At 36.7% G+C, this 23,895-nt stretch overlaps 3 protein-coding genes across 3 annotated transcripts; 1 reads left to right on the forward strand and 2 right to left on the reverse strand.

Moving 5' to 3' along the window:
- Positions 1–2,557: 2,557 nt before the first annotated feature.
- On the reverse strand, positions 2,558–4,835 carry LOC140818172 (F-box/FBD/LRR-repeat protein At1g13570-like). Its single transcript, XM_073178060.1, has 5 exons — positions 4,767–4,835; positions 4,566–4,609; positions 3,650–4,477; positions 3,101–3,265; positions 2,558–3,019 (listed from the first exon to the last, which is right to left on the reverse strand). Exons 2-5 carry the CDS (start codon positions 4,605–4,607, stop codon positions 2,705–2,707), a joined length of 1,350 nt encoding a protein of 449 aa, XP_073034161.1. The 5' UTR covers positions 4,608–4,609; positions 4,767–4,835; the 3' UTR covers positions 2,558–2,704.
- Positions 4,836–8,626: 3,791 nt separating this feature from the next.
- Positions 8,627–11,906, reverse strand: LOC140818021 (uncharacterized). The gene is made up of 3 exons (XM_073177815.1): positions 10,071–11,906; positions 8,761–10,004; positions 8,627–8,672 (listed from the first exon to the last, which is right to left on the reverse strand). Exons 1-3 carry the CDS (start codon positions 11,904–11,906, stop codon positions 8,627–8,629), a joined length of 3,126 nt encoding a protein of 1,041 aa, XP_073033916.1.
- Positions 11,907–17,160: 5,254 nt separating this feature from the next.
- On the forward strand, positions 17,161–17,937 carry LOC140818022 (uncharacterized). The gene has a single exon (XM_073177816.1). It carries the CDS (start codon positions 17,161–17,163, stop codon positions 17,935–17,937), a length of 777 nt encoding a protein of 258 aa, XP_073033917.1.
- Positions 17,938–23,895: the final 5,958 nt, after the last annotated feature.

The following is a 23,895-nucleotide window of genomic DNA, read 5'->3' on the forward strand; positions in this document are numbered from 1 at the left end:
TATTATGGTTGCTGTTGGGCATTATGGTTTATTGTGAGCCTTGCGGGCTATATTTGGATTGCTGCCCGTGAATTGTTGTTTTGTGCTTGGTCGGTATTTGTGTATGATTGTTTATGAATACCACAACATCATCTTTGATTTATTTTTCTTTTACAAGTATTTTAATTTTTTTGGTCTTTCTTATTTATGGGAAGGTCATGCCGAAATTTTTTCAAGCCCTAAAGTTAATTTTAAACCATTTTTTCCCGTTCTAGATTTAAATAAATCAATATTGCTTGATAATTAATTATAATTATAATAACTAGATCTCGTAAATATACAAATATAATTAAAACTATTAAATTATAAATCTTTGCTTTAAATAAAGTTTATTTGTTTTACAAACTATAACCCAGTAATAATATTTGTGTTTTTAAGCGGGTTTTGAACAAGATTTTATGGATTAAAAAACAAGAAACATGACAATGCATCACGATCAAGTTTCGACCTTCACAAGTTTAAGAGAGTTTTCAACAAGATTAAAAGTGAAAAATCGTTTTAAATTTTTGGTATAATTTTAATTGTATTAAGTTGATTAATAGATTAAATAACATTTAAACTTACAAATTTTAAGAATAAATGCATACATTTTCAAGTTATAAAAAATGTAAGTCTCAAAATCACAAATTTTATGGATTAAAACTTTTGTATTGGGTGAAGTTTCATCTCCTAGTTGCAAAGAAATGAATTGTACGGACAAATTTAATTTAGATGTCTTTAATTTTTGTTTAAAAAAATATATTATTTAAAATAAAACTTTACAGTTAAAAGTCATTAAAAAATAAAATAATTAACTTTAAAATTACGTTTTTTCACTCTTAATATGGTCAACCAAAAGATTGATCGTTTTTCAACGCTTTTGCCCAAATCGAAGCTTTTTGTTCACTTTTCACCCTTAATCACATTTAAACGACGTTTCTTATAATACATGTATAAAAATATAAAACATGGACCGAAAAGTTTTAACTAAACTACTTTGTTGAGTGGACTAGGAAAAATAATTTCAATATTACAAAATATTAAGTAATTTTTAATAAAATAAACATAAATATTTTAATTTTTCTAATCAAATTTATTCATTAAACATTAAAAATATGGGTAACATAATTTAATTGAAGACATTGTGCATAAAATGAAAAGTGATGATATAAAGTTGAAATGTGATATTCTCACTTACAGTAGCCAAGAAAAATCAAGTACAATTTTCTCCATCATATTGTCCTAACTAAATATCCTATATAACTAGAGTGATGCTACATTTACATATATATGACCTACCTAGAAATGATATTTCTGTTTTTAAATATAGATATATTCTAAAAAGAGCGAAACATGACAAAATGTCACGATCAAGTTTCGAGCTTCCTAAGTTTAAACAGGTTTAGAACAAGATTAAACGCAAAAAACTTTTTTTAATTTTGGTATTATTTTAATTGTATTAAGTTAATTAATAGATTAAATAACATTTAAAATTATAAATTTTAAGAATAAATGCATACATTTTCATGTTATAAAAAATGCAAGTCTCAAAATCACAAATTTTTTGGATTAAAACTTTTGTGTTGGGTGAAGTTTCATCTCTTAGTTGCAAAGAAAGAAATTGCATGGAGAAATTTAATTGGATATCTTTAAGGGCTTTTTTGTTAAAAAAAATTATATTATTAAATATTTATTATTTTAAATAAAACTTTAAAGTTATTAAAAAATTAAAAATTAACTTAAAAAAATTACGTTTTTCATGTTTAATATAGTCAACCAAAAGATTAATCGTTTTTCCACACTTTTTCCCAAAGCGAAGTTTTTTGCTTAATTTTCACGCTTAATCACATTTAAACGACTTTTGTTATAACATTTGTAGAAAAAAGTAAAACATGGACTAAAATTTAGGATATCAAAGTTGTAACTAAACTACTTCGATGCGTGAACTAGGAAAAATAATTATAATATAACAGAATATTATAAGTAATTTTTAATTAAATAAATACATATTTTTATTTTTTAATTAAAGATTAAAAATATGGGTAACATAATTTACCTGAAGTCATTGTGCATAAAATGAAAAGTGATGGTATAAAAGTTGAAATTTGACAATATTTTAATACTTCAATAAGAAATTGATATTTTTAGTATTAAGAATTTTTTTCCATAAAAAATTCGTTTAAAAGAAAACTTAAAAACGAATCAAAATATCGATAACTATAATCAAATATTACTTATAATATTCTGTTATGGGATTAATTACAATACAAATCAGTTTATTTTTTTAAAAAAAAATGATATAGTACAATTAGGAGGAGAAATAGCTGAGTTAGAAATTTGATATTTTTAAGTTTAATCGTTGTTTTATAATATACTAATTAAACATATATATGTTATAGTTCGTAAATAAAATAAAATTTATGTAAAACAAAAATTTTAAACACTTTAATTTATATATCTATATTTTCATAAAAACTAGATACTCTCGAATTATAATAAAAACAAGAACTGAAAGAATGTTAAAGAGCATGGGCAAGAACATTAATGCTGAAGAAACAACATCTCCTTACATAATAGCACCACCAGACTTGTTTTATTATGTTAAAAATCAATGCAAATCTCTAAAAAAATGATTCTAAATTCCCCAATTTCACGGTCTAGTCACAAACCAGAAAATGAGTCCTTTTCAAACAGAAGACATGAAATCGAAAACTTTTGACTCTGTATCCATATAATCTAAAACGATTTCGACTTTTGGTGATGCTTTGGGCATTGAAACTAAGTAATCTAATAAACAGGATCCTTCATAACTAGGAGAAATAATGAATTTTTCCAGTGCTGGGGAAAAAGAAAAAATAAGCTGAACCAATTCGATATCAGGTTCTTTGCAACCTAGCCACCAAATCGATACTTTTTTGAGGCCATTGAAAGAAATGATATGCTCATGTTGCCGCACCAAAAATAGCGTGGTAGTCGATATTTGCATGTCATGGGCTGAAATCTAAACGACGAGAGATAAATAATAGATGGAAACTAGAAAAGAATATCCAAAAAAATCCACGACCAAGATTACATCACTTACTATAAAATTGAGAGATTCCAAATTAGGGGCGCTTCTAATCAAGCACATCGCGCAGCTGACTTCAGCAAGTTCATAAGAAGATATTTCCAATCCAAGGATCCTCAAATGATTCATGTCAAAGGTAAGATTCTGCCATACTCCGTCTAATGCCATTGCCACCGCCGACTGGAATCCAACAAGGAAGTGATAGATACGAAGTTCAAAATAATCAGAGTGTACCCAATCCAACATGTAAATAAAAAACTCGTCCTGGTTCTTTCGGTAATCAAAAACCATGTTTCAATGATAATACTTGAACAAGCTTTTGTTGTTATAAATTAATAAATATCAATACTCAAGTAAAAAAATACAAGTATATATACTTTTAAATGCACAGCTTCGGAAATAGAAAAAATCTTGGTAGCATTTAAATTATGATGAATGCTAGTAAAAGAAGACAATTCAATGAATGGATGCAAAGGAACCCATCTATTCATTCAGATTAGATATATAGAAAGAAATGGATCCATTACATGAACATATAAAAAACTGATCAAATTGGACGTTTACCTTGAGAAAACCATTAAGCACCAGTTTTGTGATGGATGATAATTGGGCAAGGGATTTCATAAAATTATCCTGTTTCACTTTATATGGAAGTACTTCATCAGATCTGCCGCTGAACACAATATGGACTTCCTCAAGGAGGGGAACATTTACAAAATAAATGGAAGAGGCAATGCCAAGAAAGAGAAATTTTTTAAGTTTAGAGGCACATATCCGAAGGGTTTTGAATTTGTCGCAAAGGTTTCTTATCACCACACGCTCGAGGAAAGGAGACTTGGAAATTAAGCTACTGAGCTTATGAGTTTTGATTTTAACATTATCGAATTCAAGGGAGACAAGACTACTAAGCCCTTTGAATGATGACGGAGGCCTGAGCACACATTTTGAAAGATACAAATACCTCAATTGAGAGAAAGAAAAAAAATTAGAAGGAAGCCGACCATAACCTTTCGGTCCTAACCACCAATGAAGGAAGAGTCTTTGAAGATGATATTTTGACAACAGATCGAACCATTGGGGTAGATAACGACAACTTTCTAAATCCATATATCTCACCTCAAACTCCTTCACTGGTCCTCGGTGAATCATTAGTATTTGATTAATTACAACATCATTAAAATCTTGGTTATCAGATAATTTTAGCTGCGAAGAGAATAATAAAACAAGAGCTGGTAGAGTAGCCCATTTATATCTCCACTCTCTTGATAGTATACTTGTCCTCACAGCATCCCGCAATATTAAGCGCTTAAGAATATTTTCCATAACATGATCACATGGAAGATAACTAATTAAATCCCTCGCTGAGCGCTTCTTTGTTTTCATTGCTCTATCCTGAAATCGATAGTCAAGAAACAAAATAAAATTACTTTCTTTACGCAAATATAAAATTATTTTGTTTATGAACAAAATAATCACCAACCATTTGGTTGCTATCCCTCGCTGAGCGCTTCTTTGACTTCATTGCTAGTCAAGAAACAAAATAAAAGTACAGTACCAGTAAAGGGCTAAAATCCGAGTTACTAACTGAAAATCAAAGTTACTAAAATCCAACACAACCAAAATCCTAATTTTCCCAAAAGTTGGAACAAAACAAAACAAAACAAAACAAAACAAAACTCACCTTTTTTTCTTACAGAATTGGTCAACCTCGAAACACAGGAAATTTGAATGTGGGTTGAAGTGTTGAAGAGACGGCAACGAATTGTGTTAGGGTTGGACACTGGAGTCGTATAATTAAGATCAACGGGTCATCTCAAATTGGGCTAATGGGCCAAAGTTTTACCAGGCTAGGACAGTAGGACTTAGTCAAGAACAGTTATGAAATTATGGGCCACGTTAATATATAAATGGGTCGAGTTTTTAAAATTTGGATCGAATCTTTGTCAAATTTTTTTAAATTCCGATCAAGCTTGGATTGATTTTTTTTTACATTTAAGTCTACTTTGAATCGAGTTTTTTTACATTTAGATAATAAAAAAAAATTCATATTTAGTTTGAGTTTTCGTCGTTGGGTCGAGTTTCATGCTGGAATTATGGGGTTGGTCTAGTATTTGGGGTCGAGTTTTATGGTGGAATTATGGGGTTGGAGTGGAATTTTATGTCTTCAGTTTGAGATAAAACTTTATATTTGGGTTGACTTTGAGATAGAATTTTTATTGTGATTAATTTTGGTTTTTATTTTTTATTGACATAATAATAAAATTAGAATGACTCTCTCAGAATTTATTCGACTACTCATTCACCCAAAAAAAACCTCATTGGATTCAGTCCCAGATTGGCCTCCCTTGAGTAGGAGAATATCCATAAATGTTTGCTAAAATTTAAACCATATAAGAAGGAAGTAAGCTCGCCTCTAAAATTAAAGCCGAGCCTGTGTTACGAATTTTTTGGGGACTTTTCTTGACAATCACGAATAATCGCTTCTCGTCCTGAAATCGGTGTTGAAATTTACCCGATGATTATATTTTTGGTCTTGTAATTTATATATGTTTTTTTATTAACATGTTATCGGTCAATTTCCAATATTCAGTGCACAAATTCGCATTTTTTCTATTGATATGCCATCACTCTCATGAAAAATGATCAAAATTGAAAAAAATCTAAATTAATAGATTAAGATCATAAATTAACTAACAAAAAGTCTAAAATAAAAGGCATTTAGGTTACATAAAAAAAAATTTGTGATATCTTTTCACATTTCCCCCCTCATATTTCAGACGTTTTCCATATGAGTTATTTTAAATTTACTTGATGGTTACTAAAGAAAAACATGGTATTTATTATCAATAATTGTGTTATAATTTAGAAAACGAGGTTTCACCTAATTGTGTTTAACGTTGTGCTCGGATCGAGTTCATCGATTATTACCCCGAAAAGAGCGAACCAAGATTACATATTTCTAACTTTATATATCATAGAAAAACATAAGGGTTATCAAATTTTAAACCACCCCCTAACCAAATCAAATCCCAACGTTATGTCTAATTATTTTTTTAAAAAATAAATAAATTGTGATTTTTTAAAAATAAATTGTGATTTTTTTGGGCCATGGCAGCCACACAATTTTTGTGGGGACCCGGGCTCTAACTTGATCGTTGGGCCGTTTCGGAGGGGATAGCATTGGCCGATTTATAAAATTCCACCGAAAATTTTTTTGAACATTTTCCTTTCCCAACCGGATTATGAACCTGGCTGCTCTGATACCACTTAAATGTCACGCCCCGAGACCGGGGTTAGTCGACACCGGCGTTATCTCGCAATCACATAATTGTAAAACAACAAGCCTCGTAGTAGATCAAAATAACCAGTCTTTTTCATAGCCAATGATCGTCTTTACAATGCGATAGAAATAAAATGCGGAAGCGAAAATACATAATACTGAAATCGTAAATACATAATACTGAAATCATAAGACTGAATAATCAATCGATCACGAAATAGACTGCTCTTCACCATCCCCAAAAGTATTCTTGCTCCTCATCCTCAATTTGCTTCTCATTCTTATCTAGGAGGGGAGGTAAGGGGTGAGTATTTTGGGGGGAAATACTCAGTAAATGGGGGCCAATCGTGCACGAAAAATATCGAGGTTATACATATAAACGAATTATCACAATGTCAATATTTAGTATGTCGAAATAAAAGAAAACGGATACAGCACTGAAATCATCTCATTTTCGATGGTTTTTAACTGATCAGTCCCCTATATGTTACTCCTCTAAGGGGTGAGGCCAAAGGAACGGTTATTATAACCCACCGCATCAGGGCCTAAACAAAGATTTCAAAGTTCGGAATTTCCTTTACCATTTCTAAGTCGAATCATTACAGTGCTTTACAAATACTCAACATACTTTCAATGAACGAAATTTCCAAGAAAGGTTACATACGACGTAGAACGAATATATCATGCCGATATAATTTTCAAAGTCATAGCTATTTCGAAAATAGTAGTCAAGAACCCACTTATTTCGAATAATATATTTCGAAAATATTATGCCAATTGAAATAGTAGCAAAAACCACTTACAGTATTTCGATTGCTCAAAGAAACGTAAACACGAACGGCGAGATTGCGGCAGAGCTTCTAGAGGGCGAAGAGCTTCGAGACTACAGCGTTGCTAGAGAGGATTTCGAGAGTGGATGCCAATTCGAATGAGGAGCCCTCCTTTATATAGGCACAAGAAAACCTTCTACAAGGTAGGCTCCAGTCGCTCCCTGAATGACGCCGCGTTGACGGCTCCATGAATGACGCCGCGTTGATGGCTCCATGAATGACGCCGATGGCTTGATTTCGGCTGGAGTGATTTCGGCTGGTGCATGGAGTGATTTCGGCTGGTGCATGGTCTTCACATTCTCCCCTCCTTAATGTAAGTTTCGTCCTCGAAACTTGGATCCTCTTGTCCTTCGAAAAGGTAAGGGTAATGGTTTCTCATTTTCTTTTCGAGTTCCCAAGTGGCTTCTCTTTCGGTGTGATTGGACCATTGTACTTTGACGTATGGGATCGTTCGTCGTCTTAGCACTTGGTCCTTGGCATCCACAATTCTGATCGGGACTTCCTTATAAGTAAGGCCTTCATTCAAGTCTCCCTCGATTAAGAGTGGTTCAGCTTCGAGGATGTGGCTTGGATCCGAAACATATCTTCTTAGTTGTGACACATGGAAAACATTATGGATTCTAGACATACTCGGTGGGAGTGCCAATCTGTATGCAAGTGTCCCCACTTTCCCTAGAATTTCAAAAGGTCCAACATATCTAGGGTTCAGTTTCCCGGGTTTGTTGAATCGAACCACACCTTTCATTGGTGATACTTTCAAGTATGCTTTGTCTCCCGCTATGAATTCCACTGGTCTTCTTTTCAAGTCAGCCCAACTTTTCTGTCGATCTTGGGCAACTTTGAGTCTCTCCTTGATTATAGCGATTTTATCCACTGTTTCTTGGATCAATTCGGGTCCAGTGATGGCCTTTTCTCCTACTTCATCCCAATATAGTGGTGACCGACATTTTCGCCCATACAGAGCTTCATACGGCGCCATTCCGATGCTGCTGTGAAAACTGTTATTGTAAGAAAACTCAATCAGAGGCAGATGTTCACTCCAATTACCGCTAAAGTCTAGGGCACATGCTCTCAGCATGTCTTCTAAAGTTTGAATTGTCCTCTCTGTTTGACCATCGGTCTGAGGGTGGTAGGCCGTACTGAGGGTGACCTTAGTTCCCATGGCTTGTTGAAAACTTTTCCAAAAACGAGATAAAAACCTCGGGTCTCTGTCTGACAATATGCTGACTGGGACTCCATGTAATCGTACGATATTATTCATGTACAACGTGGCTAGCTTGTCCAAATTATAGTTCATGCGGACTGGTAAGAAGTGCGCAGATTTGGTGAGTCTGTCTACGATTACCCAGATGCCATCATGGCTTTGTCTAGACTTTGGTAGCCCAACCACAAAGTCCATGGAGATGTGTTCCCATTTCCATTCTGGAATTTCTAGAGGTTGAAGAAGTCCCCCAGGCCTTTGGTGCTCAGCTTTGACCTGTTGGCACACAAGACATTTGGAAACAAATATCGCAACATCCTTTTTTATTCCACTCCACCAGAAATTCTTCTTTAAGTCTTGGTACATCTTGGTACTGCCAGGATGAACTGAAAAATTCGACTTATGTGCTTCTGACATTACTTCTTTTCGAAGGTTATCCACGTCTGGTACGCACAATCGTCCTTTCATCCAAAGGACTCCTTTGTCGTCGATCTGAGTATCTTGAGACTTTGCTTCCTTAGCTTGTTCCTTAAGTTTTACTAGAACTGGGTCTCGATCCTGGTTCAACTTGACGATTTCTCGCAGACATGGTTGAGCGGAGAGTGCAGCTAAGGTAACCTTACCCATATTCCTCCGACTCAAAGCATCAGCTACTTTGTTTGCCTTGCCTGGATGGTAGCTTATAGTCAAGTCATAATCCTTCAACAGCTCAATCCATCGTCTTTGCCTCATATTCAATTCCTTTTGGGTGAACAAGTATTTGAGGCTCTGGTGGTCTGTGAAGATTTCGCACTTGGAGCCATAGAGATAATGTCTCCATATCTTCAAAGCAAAGACGACTGCTGCCAGTTCGAGGTCATGAGTGGGATAATTTCGTTCATGCGGCTTCAACTGCCTTGATGCATAGGCAATCACTCTTCCTTCTTGCATGAGTACACATCCCAACCCTTCCTTCGATGCGTCACTGTAGATGGTGAAATCCTCATCTTCCGTGGGCAAGACTAACACTGGTGTAGACGCGAGCTTTTCTTTCAATGTCTGAAAACTTTTCTCGCAGTTGTCATCCCAAATGAATTTAGAATTCTTTTGAGTAAGCCTTGTTAATGGTATGGCTATGGAAGAGAATCCTTCAACGAATTTCCTGTAATAGCCTGCCAATCCAAGAAAACTCCTAATGTCTGTGGCGTTTCTCGGTTTCGGCCAATCTAGAATTGACTCCACTTTCTTTGGATCTACTGATACTCCTGCTTCCGATATCACATGCCCTAAAAAGGACACACTGCTTAGCCAGAATTCGCATTTCTTGAACTTGGCATAGAGTTCTTTCTCCCTTAAAGTTTGTAGGGTGAGGCGGAGATGCTCTTCGTGATCTTCTTTGCTAGGAGAGTAGACAAGGATGTCATCGATGAATACCACTATGAACCGGTCCAGGAACGGCTTGAATACTCTGTCATTAGGTCCATAAAGGCTGCTGGTGCGTTCTTCAGCCCTGACCTTCAATTGGTGGTAGCCCGTTCTCAAATCCAATTTGGAAAATACTGTGGCTCCCTTAAGCTGATCAAACAGGTCGTCTATTCTCGGAAGAGGGTACTTGTTCTTGATAGTGATCTTATTCAATTCCCTATAGTCAATGTACAGTCTCATGCTCCCATCTTTCTTCTTGACAAAAAGTACTGGAGCTCCCCATGGAGACGCACTTGGTCGAATCTGCCTTTTGTCAAGCAATTCTTGAAGTTGTTCTTTTAGCTCTTTAAGTTCAGCTGGTGCCATTCTGTATGGTGCCTTGGAGATGGGTGCTGCTTCGGGCACTAAGTTGATTTCAAACTCAATTTCACGATCCGGGATTGTCCCTGGTAGTTCTTCCGGAAAGACGTCTGGGAATTCTCGTACGATAGGGATATCCCCTGGTTTAAGTTCAATCTCCTCCTTCACTACGTTAATCATTGCTAGATAGATATCTGCTCCGGATTTCACGGCTTTCCATGCTTGGGATGCGGAAAGAAGTGACTTCCGTTCCTTGGATTTGCCATGATACACGACCTCTCTTTGGTCCGAGGTTCGGAGTCTGACACTCTTTCCCTTGCAATCGACCATCGCGTTATTTCTTGCTAACCAATCCATTCCTAAGATGACGTCAAACTCCACCATGTTTAGTTGTATCAATTCTGCCTGGAATAGTTGCTCATGGATACAAATTTTACACTTTCGGTGCACTCTATGTGTTTCGACTGTCTTACTAGTAGGAGTCGCTACTCTAAATGGTTCAACTAGTAATTCAGGTGTAAGCCCTAGTTTCTTAGTGAATCTTTTAGATATGAATGAATGAGTAGCACCACTGTCAAACAACACATAAGCTAGCATTTCATTGACAAAAATAGTACCTGCCACGACATCATTTGCATCATCTGCTTCTTCTTGGGTTATTGCAAACACACGAGCGTTGGGCTTATTTTCCCTTGGCTTGTTGGGGTTAGCGTCAGCATTAGGCTTGGTGCCTCTCTTCAATGGCTCGGGACAATTAGCGATTCGATGCCCTAATTTCCCACAATTGAAACATGCTCCTGTCTGTCTATGGCATTCTCCAGAATGACGGTTATTACATTTGGGACACATCTTTGGTTCTTGGTAAGTTGAGTGGGACGAGGTACCTTTGAATGACCCGTTGGACTGATTTGGTCTCTTGAATGGTGGCTTCCCTTGAGATGGCTGTCCAGTAAGAGGCCGTTTATTCCTGTTCTCGTCCTCCCGACGCTTGATGTCTGTCTCAGCTCTTATTGCTGCTCCCATCAAATCCGCAAAGCTCGTAGGTTGGTAAACTGCTAAGGATGACTGAATACGGCTGCTCAATCCCTTTTTGTATCTGTGCATTTTCAGAACCCCATCTGCCATGATTGTCGGGGCATAAGTTCCAAGGTCATTGAATCGGGAGGTGTAATCTACCACTGACATGTCTGGAGTTTGCGAGAAGTTCTCAAACTCACTCAATTTCTGTAGTCTGACTTCTGCTGGGAAATATTGTTTGAGAAAGACATCTCTGAATTGTCGCCAAGTGATTGCTCCGGCGGCTGTCAGGGTAGGTGAGACTGTTTCCCACCACTTGCTCGCCTTATCTTCCAGGAATGGTGTTATTACATCTACTTTGAGTGCCTCGGGTATCTCTAATAATCGCAGCTGGGTTTCCACACTTTTCAACCAGTTCTGGCTACTTTCAGGGTCGGCGTCTCCCTTGAACACTGGGCAACGGTTCTTACGAAGGGACTCGTAATGGTACTTGATTCCATTCTGTGCCGGTGGTGGTTGAGGCTGCTGATTACCGTTACCGTTGGGGTTTCCCAAGCCCTGGATAGTTGTTGCCACTATGGTGGCTATAGCCATCAAATCTGCTTGGCTCAGGCCCATTCTAGGAGGTGGTGGCGGTGGATTTCCGTCAGGATTCGGATTCTCATTATTGTCATTGTGGTTGTTGGCGTACCGTGGGTTGCGATTGGCTCGTGGAGGTCTTCCGGCCATTTCCTACAAGCGTACAAGTTTCTAAGATATTTGTTGCACAATTTGATAGAATGCATTGAATAATTTGTGCGAAAATAAATTGATGCCAACAAGTAATCGAAATAACAACTTTTATTGATTTCTCAAATAAACATAAACAACTGAATGAGAATTTATTGGAATGGAAAATGGCGACAACGGAAATAAACTAAAAAAGGGTTCACTAAAATATCCTAATCTGATATCTCTCCATTCCCCACAGCTACGTCAGGTGGGGCTTCTTCCTCCTCAGAATCCTCCTCCGGCATCTCCGGGTCTAAAAACTCTGCCAGCTGCATCTGCAGACTTTGATTCTCCGATTCTAATTCAGCAATCTGTTCCCTATGAGTCAGAATCTTCCCTATCGCGTCGTCCAACTCATTCTTTGCACGCGCGCAGTTTGCTTGATCCTTCTGGATGAGTGCCTTCTCCCTTGCCTTCCTTTCGTCTATCTCCCTTGATAGTCTTTGGTTATTTTCTGATAATTGCATGACCACCTTCCACGATTCTTCCATTCTTTCCTTATCTCTCACCCGTGCGTGACGAGCTTCAGCCAATTCTACGGTACGTCGGTCCAATTCGTCCATAGTTCGTTTGGTTTGGCCCCTCGTCAGTTGTAACGACTCTCGCAGTTCGCCGTTATCTTCATTAACGAGTTGGAACATCTCATATACCTGATCGATCCTCTTTTCTGTTGCCAATAGCTTGGCAGTCAGATCCTCCACTTGCTTCCTCCTCTGCAGATTGCTAGCTCTCAGCCTCCTAACCATCCTATCGTGGAGTGCTGGAGCCAACTCATCTAAATGTAGAAGGGACTGGGCGCGCGGGCGAGGTCGGGGACTGTCTAGTTGGAACGTCTCTCTATGGGTAATCGAAGCTACACTCTTACGGGCAGTCAAACGTGTGCGAGCCATTTCCTGGAAAAAGAAGAGAAATGCTCAGAATATCAAAAATAGGCCAGAATAAAAATGTCAAAGTCGTATAGAGTCAAGTAACGGAAAATAAAGAAAACTTTTCGAAAATTTCCAAAAATGGAAAGTTTCGAGATAGACATATGGGTTCGAAGCATATGTCGAGAGGATTCCAGAACAGTTGACGGAATCAAATTCGGAGTTTCCTACGAAAAGTTATAGGAGTTACGAAACCTTCCTAAAACGGCAAAATCGAGGTTTCGGAGGCTTAAACGAAGGAATTTCGCGATTTTTCGCTGGGGCTCCCGATAGGGTCGGGAGTCTTGATCGTTGGGCCGTTTCGGAGGGGATAGCATTGGCCGATTTATAAAATTCCACCGAAAATTTTTTTGAACATTTTCCTTTCCCAACCGGATTATGAACCTGGCTGCTCTGATACCACTTAAATGTCACGCCCCGAGACCGGGGTTAGTCGACACCGGCGTTATCTCGCAATCACATAATTGTAAAACAACAAGCCTCGTAGTAGATCAAAATAACCAGTCTTTTTCATAGCCAATGATCGTCTTTACAATGCGATAGAAATAAAATGCGGAAGCGAAAATACATAATACTGAAATCGTAAATACATAATACTGAAATCATAAGACTGAATAATCAATCGATCACGAAATAGACTGCTCTTCACCATCCCCAAAAGTATTCTTGCTCCTCATCCTCAATTTGCTTCTCATTCTTATCTGGGAGGGGAGGTAAGGGGTGAGTATTTTGGGGGGAAATACTCAGTAAATGGGGGCCAATCGTGCACGAAAAATATCGAGGTTATACATATAAACGAATTATCACAATGTCAATATTTAGTATGTCGAAATAAAAGAAAACGGATACAGCACTGAAATCATCTCATTTTCGATGGTTTTTAACTGATCAGTCCCCTATATGTTACTCCTCTAAGGGGTGAGGCCAAAGGAACGGTTATTATAACCCACCGCATCAGGGCCTAAACAAAGATTTCAAAGTTCGGAATTTCCTTTACCATTTCTAAGTCGAATCATTACAGTGCTTTACAAATACTCAACATACTTTCAATGAACGAAATTTCCAAGAAAGGTTACATACGACGTAGAACGAATATATCATGCCGATATAATTTTCAAAGTCATAGCTATTTCGAAAATAGTAGTCAAGAACCCACTTATTTCGAATAATATATTTCGAAAATATTATGCCAATTGAAATAGTAGCAAAAACCACTTACAGTATTTCGATTGCTCAAAGAAACGTAAACACGAACGGCGAGATTGCGGCAGAGCTTCTAGAGGGCGAAGAGCTTCGAGACTACAGCGTTGCTAGAGAGGATTTCGAGAGTGGATGCCAATTCGAATGAGGAGCCCTCCTTTATATAGGCACGAGAAAACCTTCTACAAGGTAGGCTCCAGTCGCTCCCTGAATGACGCCGCGTTGATGGCTCCCTGAATGACGCCGCGTTGATGGCTCCATGAATGACGCCGATGGCTTGATTTCGGCTGGAGTGATTTCGGCTGGTGCATGGAGTGATTTCGGCTGGTGCATGGTCTTCACAATGAGAGAGATCTGTTCGTAAGGATATACAAGAAAGACCAGCTCCGCTAATCCTGTACTGGTTTGGTATCCAGCGTTTGAAACGCACATGTACAATCTAAACACCGTATGAATGATTAATTCATACGACTCCCAATTAACTTTTCAAGAGTCGAAACAAAATTTTAGGACTTCCACTGTATCTTGGGTGCGAGAAAATGATATATCAACAGAATCCGCGCAGATGCAGTCATAAACAGAGCTCAGCCAACTCGATCTCTTGGACAAATTCGTCTATCCAAGGCTTGAAATGAAGCTTATAACATGGGCAATAAAATCTCTCATTTTCATGTGTAGAACGGCGTTTATTTGGCGGCTTCAAGGTGGCGGCAATGACTGTTATGAGAAATGGGTTTGGGTTGGGCTCTTTGTTTTTCTTCCTTTCTATTTTATGTAAGCGTAATGTATTATAAATATAAGGATAATACCTATTTTCGTCCATCATGTTTGTCGTTTTTTCTTTTCTTCCCTCGTCTTTCTTGACTGCTGAATTCATCCATCAAGTTTTTAATTTGTTACCAAATTATTCTCAGTCGTGATTTCCTCTCGTAAATATCATTCTTCACATTTTAGAACCATTGGATTAAAAATTTCTCCCAAGTAATTAGAGTGAAGGGCTATAGTTAGGAGAAATAACAGATAAATCGAAGAACCGCAATCCTACGAAGGCTAACATCGACCTTTGTAGTAATTCCAGATTTGAATCTCTGATGGTTAAGTATTCTTTCCATTATCTATTTTGCATTGTATGTTTTAATCGAAAAATCGATTATTTAGTTGCTTATGTATAATGTCACTACATTTATGTATAATAATAACAATGTGAATTCAGCTTGTTGTCATTAATGTTTGGTCAGTCAATTCACTAATCATAAATATAATTAATCCCTGTAACACATCTGCATGTGTTACAAATGTAAGAAATATGACACATGTTAAAAGAAATATCATGTAGGAATTGGCGACGGCCATTGCTTACATATGAGTTTTTCTTTATTATTTTTTTTTTGAAAAGCTGGGGCTTGCTTTAAAGAACTTCATTCCTGGTCTTTTGACATTCAGACTCCTTATTTTTTTCGTTGATGGTATAAGATGCCTATAAATAGAGACGATTGAGGTCCCTAAGCACACACACCTCATAAGAAATATACACCATCTAAAGAGAGCGTGCAGTGCTTAGAAGGCTTCAACCGAGAGGAAAAGCAGAGAAATAAAAAAATTTTAATGGCCGGAGGTAATTCTCGAATAAGCTTCCGCAAATTGTATATCATGTTCATGTATACGTAAAAACATGATTTTGAGAAAAATCTCTAACATTTGGTATCAGAGCCATGATACATCTGCCTTGAAATTTGTTTTCATTTTTCGGATATCATGAACTTTAAGAAAGTTTATGTACCTAAAAATTTCTTCACGTTGCACTTCGGAATTATCGGATGAGATCTTGAAAATTGAATAAAGTTTTCTGAATTTTGAAAATTTTTTGAGAAAAGAAATTTTCATGAGGAAGATTTCTGAAAATTATGAACTCTCGGGAGGTTGAAGATAACTTTGAGGTTGAATTCAATAATGTATTCAGAATTCAACTTAATGATATGAAGCATTTAATGTCAACATTTCGTTGGTTTTTTCAAATGCATGAATAGTTGTTCTGACATTGATATTATTATTATAATAATATATGGATGCAAAATCACAACATTTGAGCTAGACACAATCTGACTCTCACATTATGAAGGTTGCCCCCATTTACGTACTATAATAAATGCATTGCAGGATGACTTGGTGCATGGTGAAGAAAATTTGAATTTTTAATATATGTTAATTATTTTTTTTAATTGGTTAACGGAGGTGATTTTTTTTTTAAGGATAATGTTTAACATATATATATATATATATATATATATATATATATATATATATATTCACGTAAATGTGATCCTCACTTTATCACTACTCTAATTGAAGAGAAAAACTGATGGGGAACGTATTTGTTCATATTAAGTAAAAATATGAATATAAAGTTATTTAATGAAAAAAATTTTAGTTTATAAAGATTCACATAAATGTGGATAATTAAAGTGAATAATAATTATAAGATAACATGAGAAAACACAATCTGAGGGAGTTCTTCATAGATCGGTTTAAACTGTCTTGACTAGCCACTGGTCTCCCTGAGGAATGTTGCTCTGACTAGGAGTTAGGTATTTAAAGGGCCTTAGCACTACCTATCTTTCCTAGGAGCACTATTGGAAAATGTTGATTATGTTATTAAATAATTATTATATAAAGCATTAAGAAAAGTCAAAATTTTTGTCCGGTGAACTGTATAATTTCAAAATAATTGAGGACTAGCCACAACATCCTTAATTATGAAAAATTATGCATTAAGTGGATTTGGATCACATAATGGACATCAATTGTAATTAATTATATAAACATAATAAAATTTTACCCCACATGGATTTTTATTATATTTATATAACTAATTAGGTTAAAATATCATATTATATTTTTTTAAATTTACCCACATGAGTTAAGGAAAATATATTTTGATAGTTATCATAAAGTTACAGAAAAATCTTATTGAATTAAAATTTTAGCCCACAGGCAAATTTTATGTCACTAGATTTTTAAAACATGAATTACATTAGTAAGACATGATATTGTCTCAAAATTTTAAGCATATGATATTTTGTGCAGTTATGCAACCAACGGGTTTTTCTGATATGAAATGTGACATTCTCGAACTAAAGGGCGATAACTATAAAATATGGAAAAAAGGATTTCTTCTTCAATTGAGGTGGATGAATATTGCTTATGCTATACGGAAAGACGAACCATCTGCTATTACTGAAAACAACATTTCGGATGATGTTGATCTTTATGAAAAATGGGAGCGATCTAATCGACTTTGCGTAATGTTCATAAAGACCAAAATCACTGCTGGTATGCGTGGTTCTGTCGATCAGCATAATAATGTCAGAGAATTACTGAAAGCTATTGATGAACAATTTCAGTCTTTAGATAAAGCACTTGCCAGTACCCTAATAATGGAATTCTCTTCATTAAGGCTCACCAGTGTGAGAGGTGTGCGAGAGCACATCATGAAGATGCGGGACATAGCAGCTCGGCTCAAGACACTTGAAGTGGAAATGTCTGAGATTTTTCTTGTGCACTACATTTTATGCATTCTTCCACAGCAATATGGACCCTTCAAAATTTCCTACAACACACATAAGGATAAATGGTCAATTAATGAATTAATGACCATGTGTGTTCAAGAGGAAGGAAGGTTATTGATGGAAACAAGTGATAATGTCTTTATGACTACACAAGGAAAGTATAAGAAGCAAGCCAAAGTCAAGGGAAAAGGGAAAGGAATAATTTCACCTCAACCTGACATTAAGAAAGAATCCAAGTGTTTTTTCTGTAAAAAGACGGGACACATGAAGAAGGATTGCGATAAATTTAAGGACTGACTTGAAAAGAAAGGTATTCCTACTTCATTTGTCTGTTATGAATCTGATACGAAACCTCGTACGAATGAAAAGCAAGCATGAATATTGAAGTCGCACCCTCAATTCAATAACAAACAAGGATCGATTATGTTGTCCCGATCTTTTGAAACAACTAACAAATTGTGATATTCACCTCTAAGCGATTATAACTTAGCAACAAATATCAACGAGGATAACAATTTAATTTCAAACGAACCTCAAAGATCTTGTTTTGACAATCCGAGCGAAAAACAATCGACAAACGCCACAAAGATGAAATCTTTGATAAGTTTGATTTTGTGAAGAACCAAAGCTAAAAGCCTTGAATATTGAGAGAAAATCTCCAACAATGTGTTTTATATCATCAATTATTTTGTTCCTAGTGATTACAAGCATTATATAATTAATAAAATGCTAGAAAAGTAGTGTAGAAAGCATTAATTAAGATAACTAGCAAATTTGACACGGAATTGTCAAGAAGACCGCGGGTGCGCACCAAATTGCACCGCGGGTGCAGTGAGGCTTCGGAAGACTTTCTTAAATTCGATTATCATGGACCGTGGGTGCGGTCGAATTTCTACCGCGGGTGCGGTGTTGCTTCGGGAAATTTTCTTAATTTCGATTTTTCTTGACCGCGGGTGCGGTGCTTGTTTTAACGCGGGTGCGCTGGACCTTCGGCAATTATCACTTGAATAACATTCCAAAGACCTCCAATATTATTCTCATGATTCCCAACCTCTTCTGATTTAGTCATCCAACTTGTAGATCCTCCTTGGTAGTTCATCATGAGTCTTTGAAGTGCTTCTTTAAACTTCTTGCTACGTCCCCTCGTTATAGGTCCTTCTGGCAACTCCAACGAATCCCATGCTTTATTTGGTGCTTGATCAACCACCTTTGCATCATCCTTCCCTTCTTGAAAAGGATTTGTCCTCAAATCTTGATCGTCTCCTACATCAAACAACGAAAGATCACTAACATTAAAAGTAGAACTGACATTGTACTCACCTGGTAGGTCTAATTTGTAGGCATTGTCGTTGATCCTTTCAAGCACATGAAATGGTCCATCACCCCTAGGTAAGAGCTTCGAACGTCGCTTTTCTGGAAATCTTTCCTTCCTTAAGTGCAACCACACCCAATCTCCATTTTCAAAAACCATCTTTTTCCTCCCTTTTTTGGCTTGCTTCGTGTATTGTAAATTCTTTTTCTCGATGTTATCCTTGACCTTCACATGCAAACTTCTAACAAATTCAGCTTTCTTCTTGCCATCCATATTCAACCTTTCATTCACAGACAAAGACATCAAATCCAAAGGAGTTAAAGGATTAAAACCATAAACAATCTCAAATGGTGAATAATTCGTAGTAAAATGCACGCTACGGTTATAAGCAAATTCAACAAATGACAAACATTCTTCCCAATTTTTCAAGTTCTTTTTGAGTATAGCACGCAAAAGTGTTCCTAAAATCCTATTAACAACCTCAGTTTGTCCATCCGTTTGAGGATGACATGTAGTAGAAAACAACAGTTTTGTGCCAAGTTTAGCCCAGAAAGTTTTCCAAAAATAACTCAAAAATTTAACATCACAGTCAGATACAATAGTCCTAGGCATACCATGCAACCTAACGACTTCCCTGAAGAACAAATCCGCAATGTTTGATGCATCATCGGTTTTATGACAAGCAATAAAATGTGCCATCTTAGAGAATCTATCAACAACAACAAATATTGAATCCCTCCCCTTCTTAGTTCTTGGCAAACCTAAAACAAAATCCATAGAAATATCAATCCAAGGTTCACTAGGAACATGAAGTGGTGTATACAATCCATGTGGTCGTGTTCTAGACTTAGCTTGTATACAAGTAATGCATTTTTCACAAACACGTTCAACATCACGTTTCATATGTGGCCAATAAAAATGCTTATGCAAACAACTCAAAGTTTTAGCCACACCAAAGTGCCCTATCAAACCACCACCATGTGCCTCCCTCACAAGTAACTCACGAATTGATGGCTTAGGAATGCACAATCTATCTTCTCTAAACAAAAACCCATTATGCAAATAAAATTTGTCATGTGGACCATGCATACATTTGTCAAATATCTCCTTAAGATCCCTATCCAACAAATACAACTCTTTCACATGTTCAAACCCCAAAATTTTCGACTCCAAGGTAGAGATTAGTACGTAACTCCGTGATAGTGCGTCGGCCACTACATTTTCCTTACCTTGTTTGTACTTGATTATGTAGGGAAATGTTCCTATGAATGCCACCCACTTGGCATGCCGCTTGTTCAGTTTCTGTTGTCCCCTAAGGTACTTTAGAGACTCATGATCCGTATGGATCACAAACTCCTTAGGCCTCAAGTAGTGTTGCCACATCTCCAAAGTCCTCACAAGCGCATACAACTCCTTGTCATACGTTGGATAGTTCAGCGCTGCTCCATTGAGTTTCTCACTAAAGTACGTCACTGGTCATCCTCCTTGCATCAAAACACCAACAATACCTACACCTGAAGCATCACATTCAATTTCAAAAGTATTAGAAAAATCAGGCAACACAAGTAAAGGCGCAGTAATTAATTTTTGTTTAATAATATTAAAAGACTTCTCTTGCTCCTCGCCCCAATGAAATGGAACGTTCTTCTTAATCACCGCCGTCATCGGTGCAGCCAATGTGCTAAAATGTTTTACAAACCTCCTATAGAAGCTTGCTAGACCATGAAAGCTTCGAACTTGACTAAAATTAGCAGGCGTTGGCCAATCTCGAATAGCACTTACCTTGTCCTCATCCACTTGTATCCCCTGTGAACTTACCACAAAACCAAGAAAGACAAGTTTGCTTGTACAAAAATCACATTTCTTAAGATTAGCATATAAATGTTCATCCCTAAGTGTGATCAGTACAAATCTCAAATGCTCAACATGCTCTTCTAAATCTTTGCTATACACAAGAATATCATCAAAATAAACCACAACAAATTTCCCTATGTAAGCACGCAAGACATGATTCATCAACCTCATAAAGGTACTAGGAGCATTAGTTAAGCCAAAAGGCATTACCATCCACTCATATAACCCATATTTGGTTTTAAATGTTGTTTTCCACTCATCACCTTCCCTCATTCTAATTTGGTGATAACCACTTTTAAAATCAATCTTATTAAAAATACATGCACCATGCAACTCATCTAACATATCATCTAGTCTAGGTATGGGATGCCTATACTTGATGGTTATATTATTGATTGCCCTACAATCTACACACATTCGCCATGAGCCAATCTTTCTTAGGAACTAATAAAACAGGTACAGCACAAGGAGACATGGACTCACGCACAAACCCCTATCTAACAACTCACTTACCTGTCGCTGAAGCTTCTTAGTCTCATCCGGATTGCTTCTATAAGCTGGACGATTTGGCAATGCACTTCCGGGTACAAAATCAATTTAGTGCTCAATCCCCCTCAATGGTGGTATTCCTTGCGGTAGCTCCTCCGGAAATATATCATCAAACTCCTGCAAAAGGGAAACAACAATGCTCGGAAGGTTTCCTGCTATATCACTTGTATTAAGGAGAATCTCCTTGTAAAGAATCAACACAAGTGGTTCACATGTGTACATTAATTGCTTCAACTCACTCTTTTGGGCCATATACGTTTTTTTCTTGGCCTCTTTCCTTTCATTTTCTTTTCCCTCTTTTTTTATCTCTATGGTCATCTCATTATTTTTTTTTTCAATTATTTTTTTGACCATATCTTTTTCTTGTTTGTTTAAGGCCACCTCACTTTTCTTTTCACTTTTTCTTACGGCCTCATCTCTTTTTTTTTTCTTTTCTCGTTGGTCCTCCATTATTTGTTTTGGGGACAAAGGAAGTAAAACAATGGGTTCTTTTTTTAGTACAAAAGAATATCTATTTTTAAACCCATCATGTGTCACTTGCCTATCATATTGCCATGGTCTCCCTGACAAAATATGACAAGCATGCATTGGCACCACATCACATAACACCTCATCAATATACTTCCCAATCGAAAACGCAACCAAGACTTGTTTGTTTACTTTCACTTCAGCACAGTCATTCAACCACTGTAGCTTATATGGTTGAGGATGTTTCAAAGTAGGCAAGCTCAATTTTTCCACCATCTCAAGACTAGCTACATTGGTACAACTCCCTCCATCTATAATAATGTTGCAAACCTTGCCACTGACAAAACATCTAGTATGGAATAAGTTTTCCCGCTGGTTAGTCTCCTCTTCTTTGACTTGGACATTCATGATACGCCTAGTCACTAACGCCTCACCCACAACTACCTCATATCCCTCATCAGGATCCTCTAATACAGACATCTCATCTTCATCCTCTCCATCATCTCCCTCACTATGAGATTCATACTCCCCATAATTATTCAACACCATCACTCTTTTATTGGGACATTGGCTAGCAATATGTCCAACTCCTTGACACCTAAAACATTTAATATCTCTAGAGCGATTAATAGGAATTTCATTTTTACCTTGCAATCCCTGCTTAGGCGCCTCCTGTTTAATGTCAACTTTGGGCTTGACCACCACCTTGCCTTCTTCACGTTTAACAACATTGGAACGCCAAGGTGTTGATGCATTCCCCGCTTGAGTGGTGCGGCCAACTCCTCTCCTCTTGAGTTGTTGCTCCACTTTTATAGCCATTTGCACCATCTCATCAATGTCCAAGTAATGTCTAAGCTCCACTTGGTCTTGAATTTCCCTGTTCAAACCACACAGAAAACGAGCCATAGTAGCCTCACTATCCTTCTCAATGTTTGCTCTAATCATGACTACTTCCAACTCTTTGTAGTAATCCTCAACACTCTTCACACCCTGTCTCAAAGTTTGTAACTTCTTAAACATTTCTCTATAGTAGTGATTTGGTACAAACCTCTTCCTCATTACACTCTTCATTTCAGCCCAAGTTTCTATAGGTCTCTCATTGCATCTTCTTTTAGTGGTCACTAATTGATCCCACCAAATAAGTGCATAATCAACAAATTCAACCACGGCCAACCTAATCTTCTTTTGTTCAGAGTAGTGGTGACAATCAAACACAAACTCTACTTGCTTCTCCCATTCTAAATAGGCTTCCGGATTAGATTTCCCATGGAACGACGGAATTTTCATCTTAATGCTACCTATGTTACTATCTTCCTTATTCCTATCATCATACCTACCCCGTAAGGCTTCTCTTCTTCTCCTACCAAATCCTCTACCTCTTCCGCTCCTACCCCAGTTCTCGTTTTGACTCTCCTCTTCTACTCCCAATTCATAATCATCCTCTTCTTCTTCGACTTTACCCAAATCTTTAGGCTTAGATTTATTTTCACTAGTGCTAACCTCAAGCCTATCCAACCTCTCATATAAAGGATCCAACTCGGCCCTCATCATTCTACTAAAATGCCCAAATAACGCCTCCATTTGAACCTTAGACAACCCCTGGTTCAAACTTTCTCCTACTTCCCTCTCCATTTTAATTTCAGATTTGTACTTGCAAGAAAATGTTAGTAGAAATAAAAGATGTTCCTCACCCAAGTTCTCACGATCACTCCAAAGAAATAACGCTCGCACTCAAGTGTTTTTCCACTCAAATTTGATAATTCTCTCAAAGATGTGATCAATCTTTATATTTTTTTTTATCAAACTAACAAGATTCAACTTGTGAACACTTGAAACTGTCTCACTTAGATTATACAAAAACAAGAACGATAGAATAACACAGAACAAATTTTTTTCGAGAATTCCGGATTAACAAATAATAAAAGATGATAGAAATAACGCAGATCTTAAAATAGAACAAAGGATAACATAAAACTGAAACAAAACGAATTTTTGATTTTGTTTTTGATAGATATGACAATAGAAACAAAAGATAACACAGATCTGATACCAGAACAATTTATATTTTTCAT

This window comes from Primulina eburnea, chromosome 17 (genome assembly GCF_022965805.1).
Source record: "Primulina eburnea isolate SZY01 chromosome 17, ASM2296580v1, whole genome shotgun sequence".
Classification (NCBI taxonomy): Eukaryota; Viridiplantae; Streptophyta; class Magnoliopsida; order Lamiales; family Gesneriaceae; genus Primulina; species Primulina eburnea.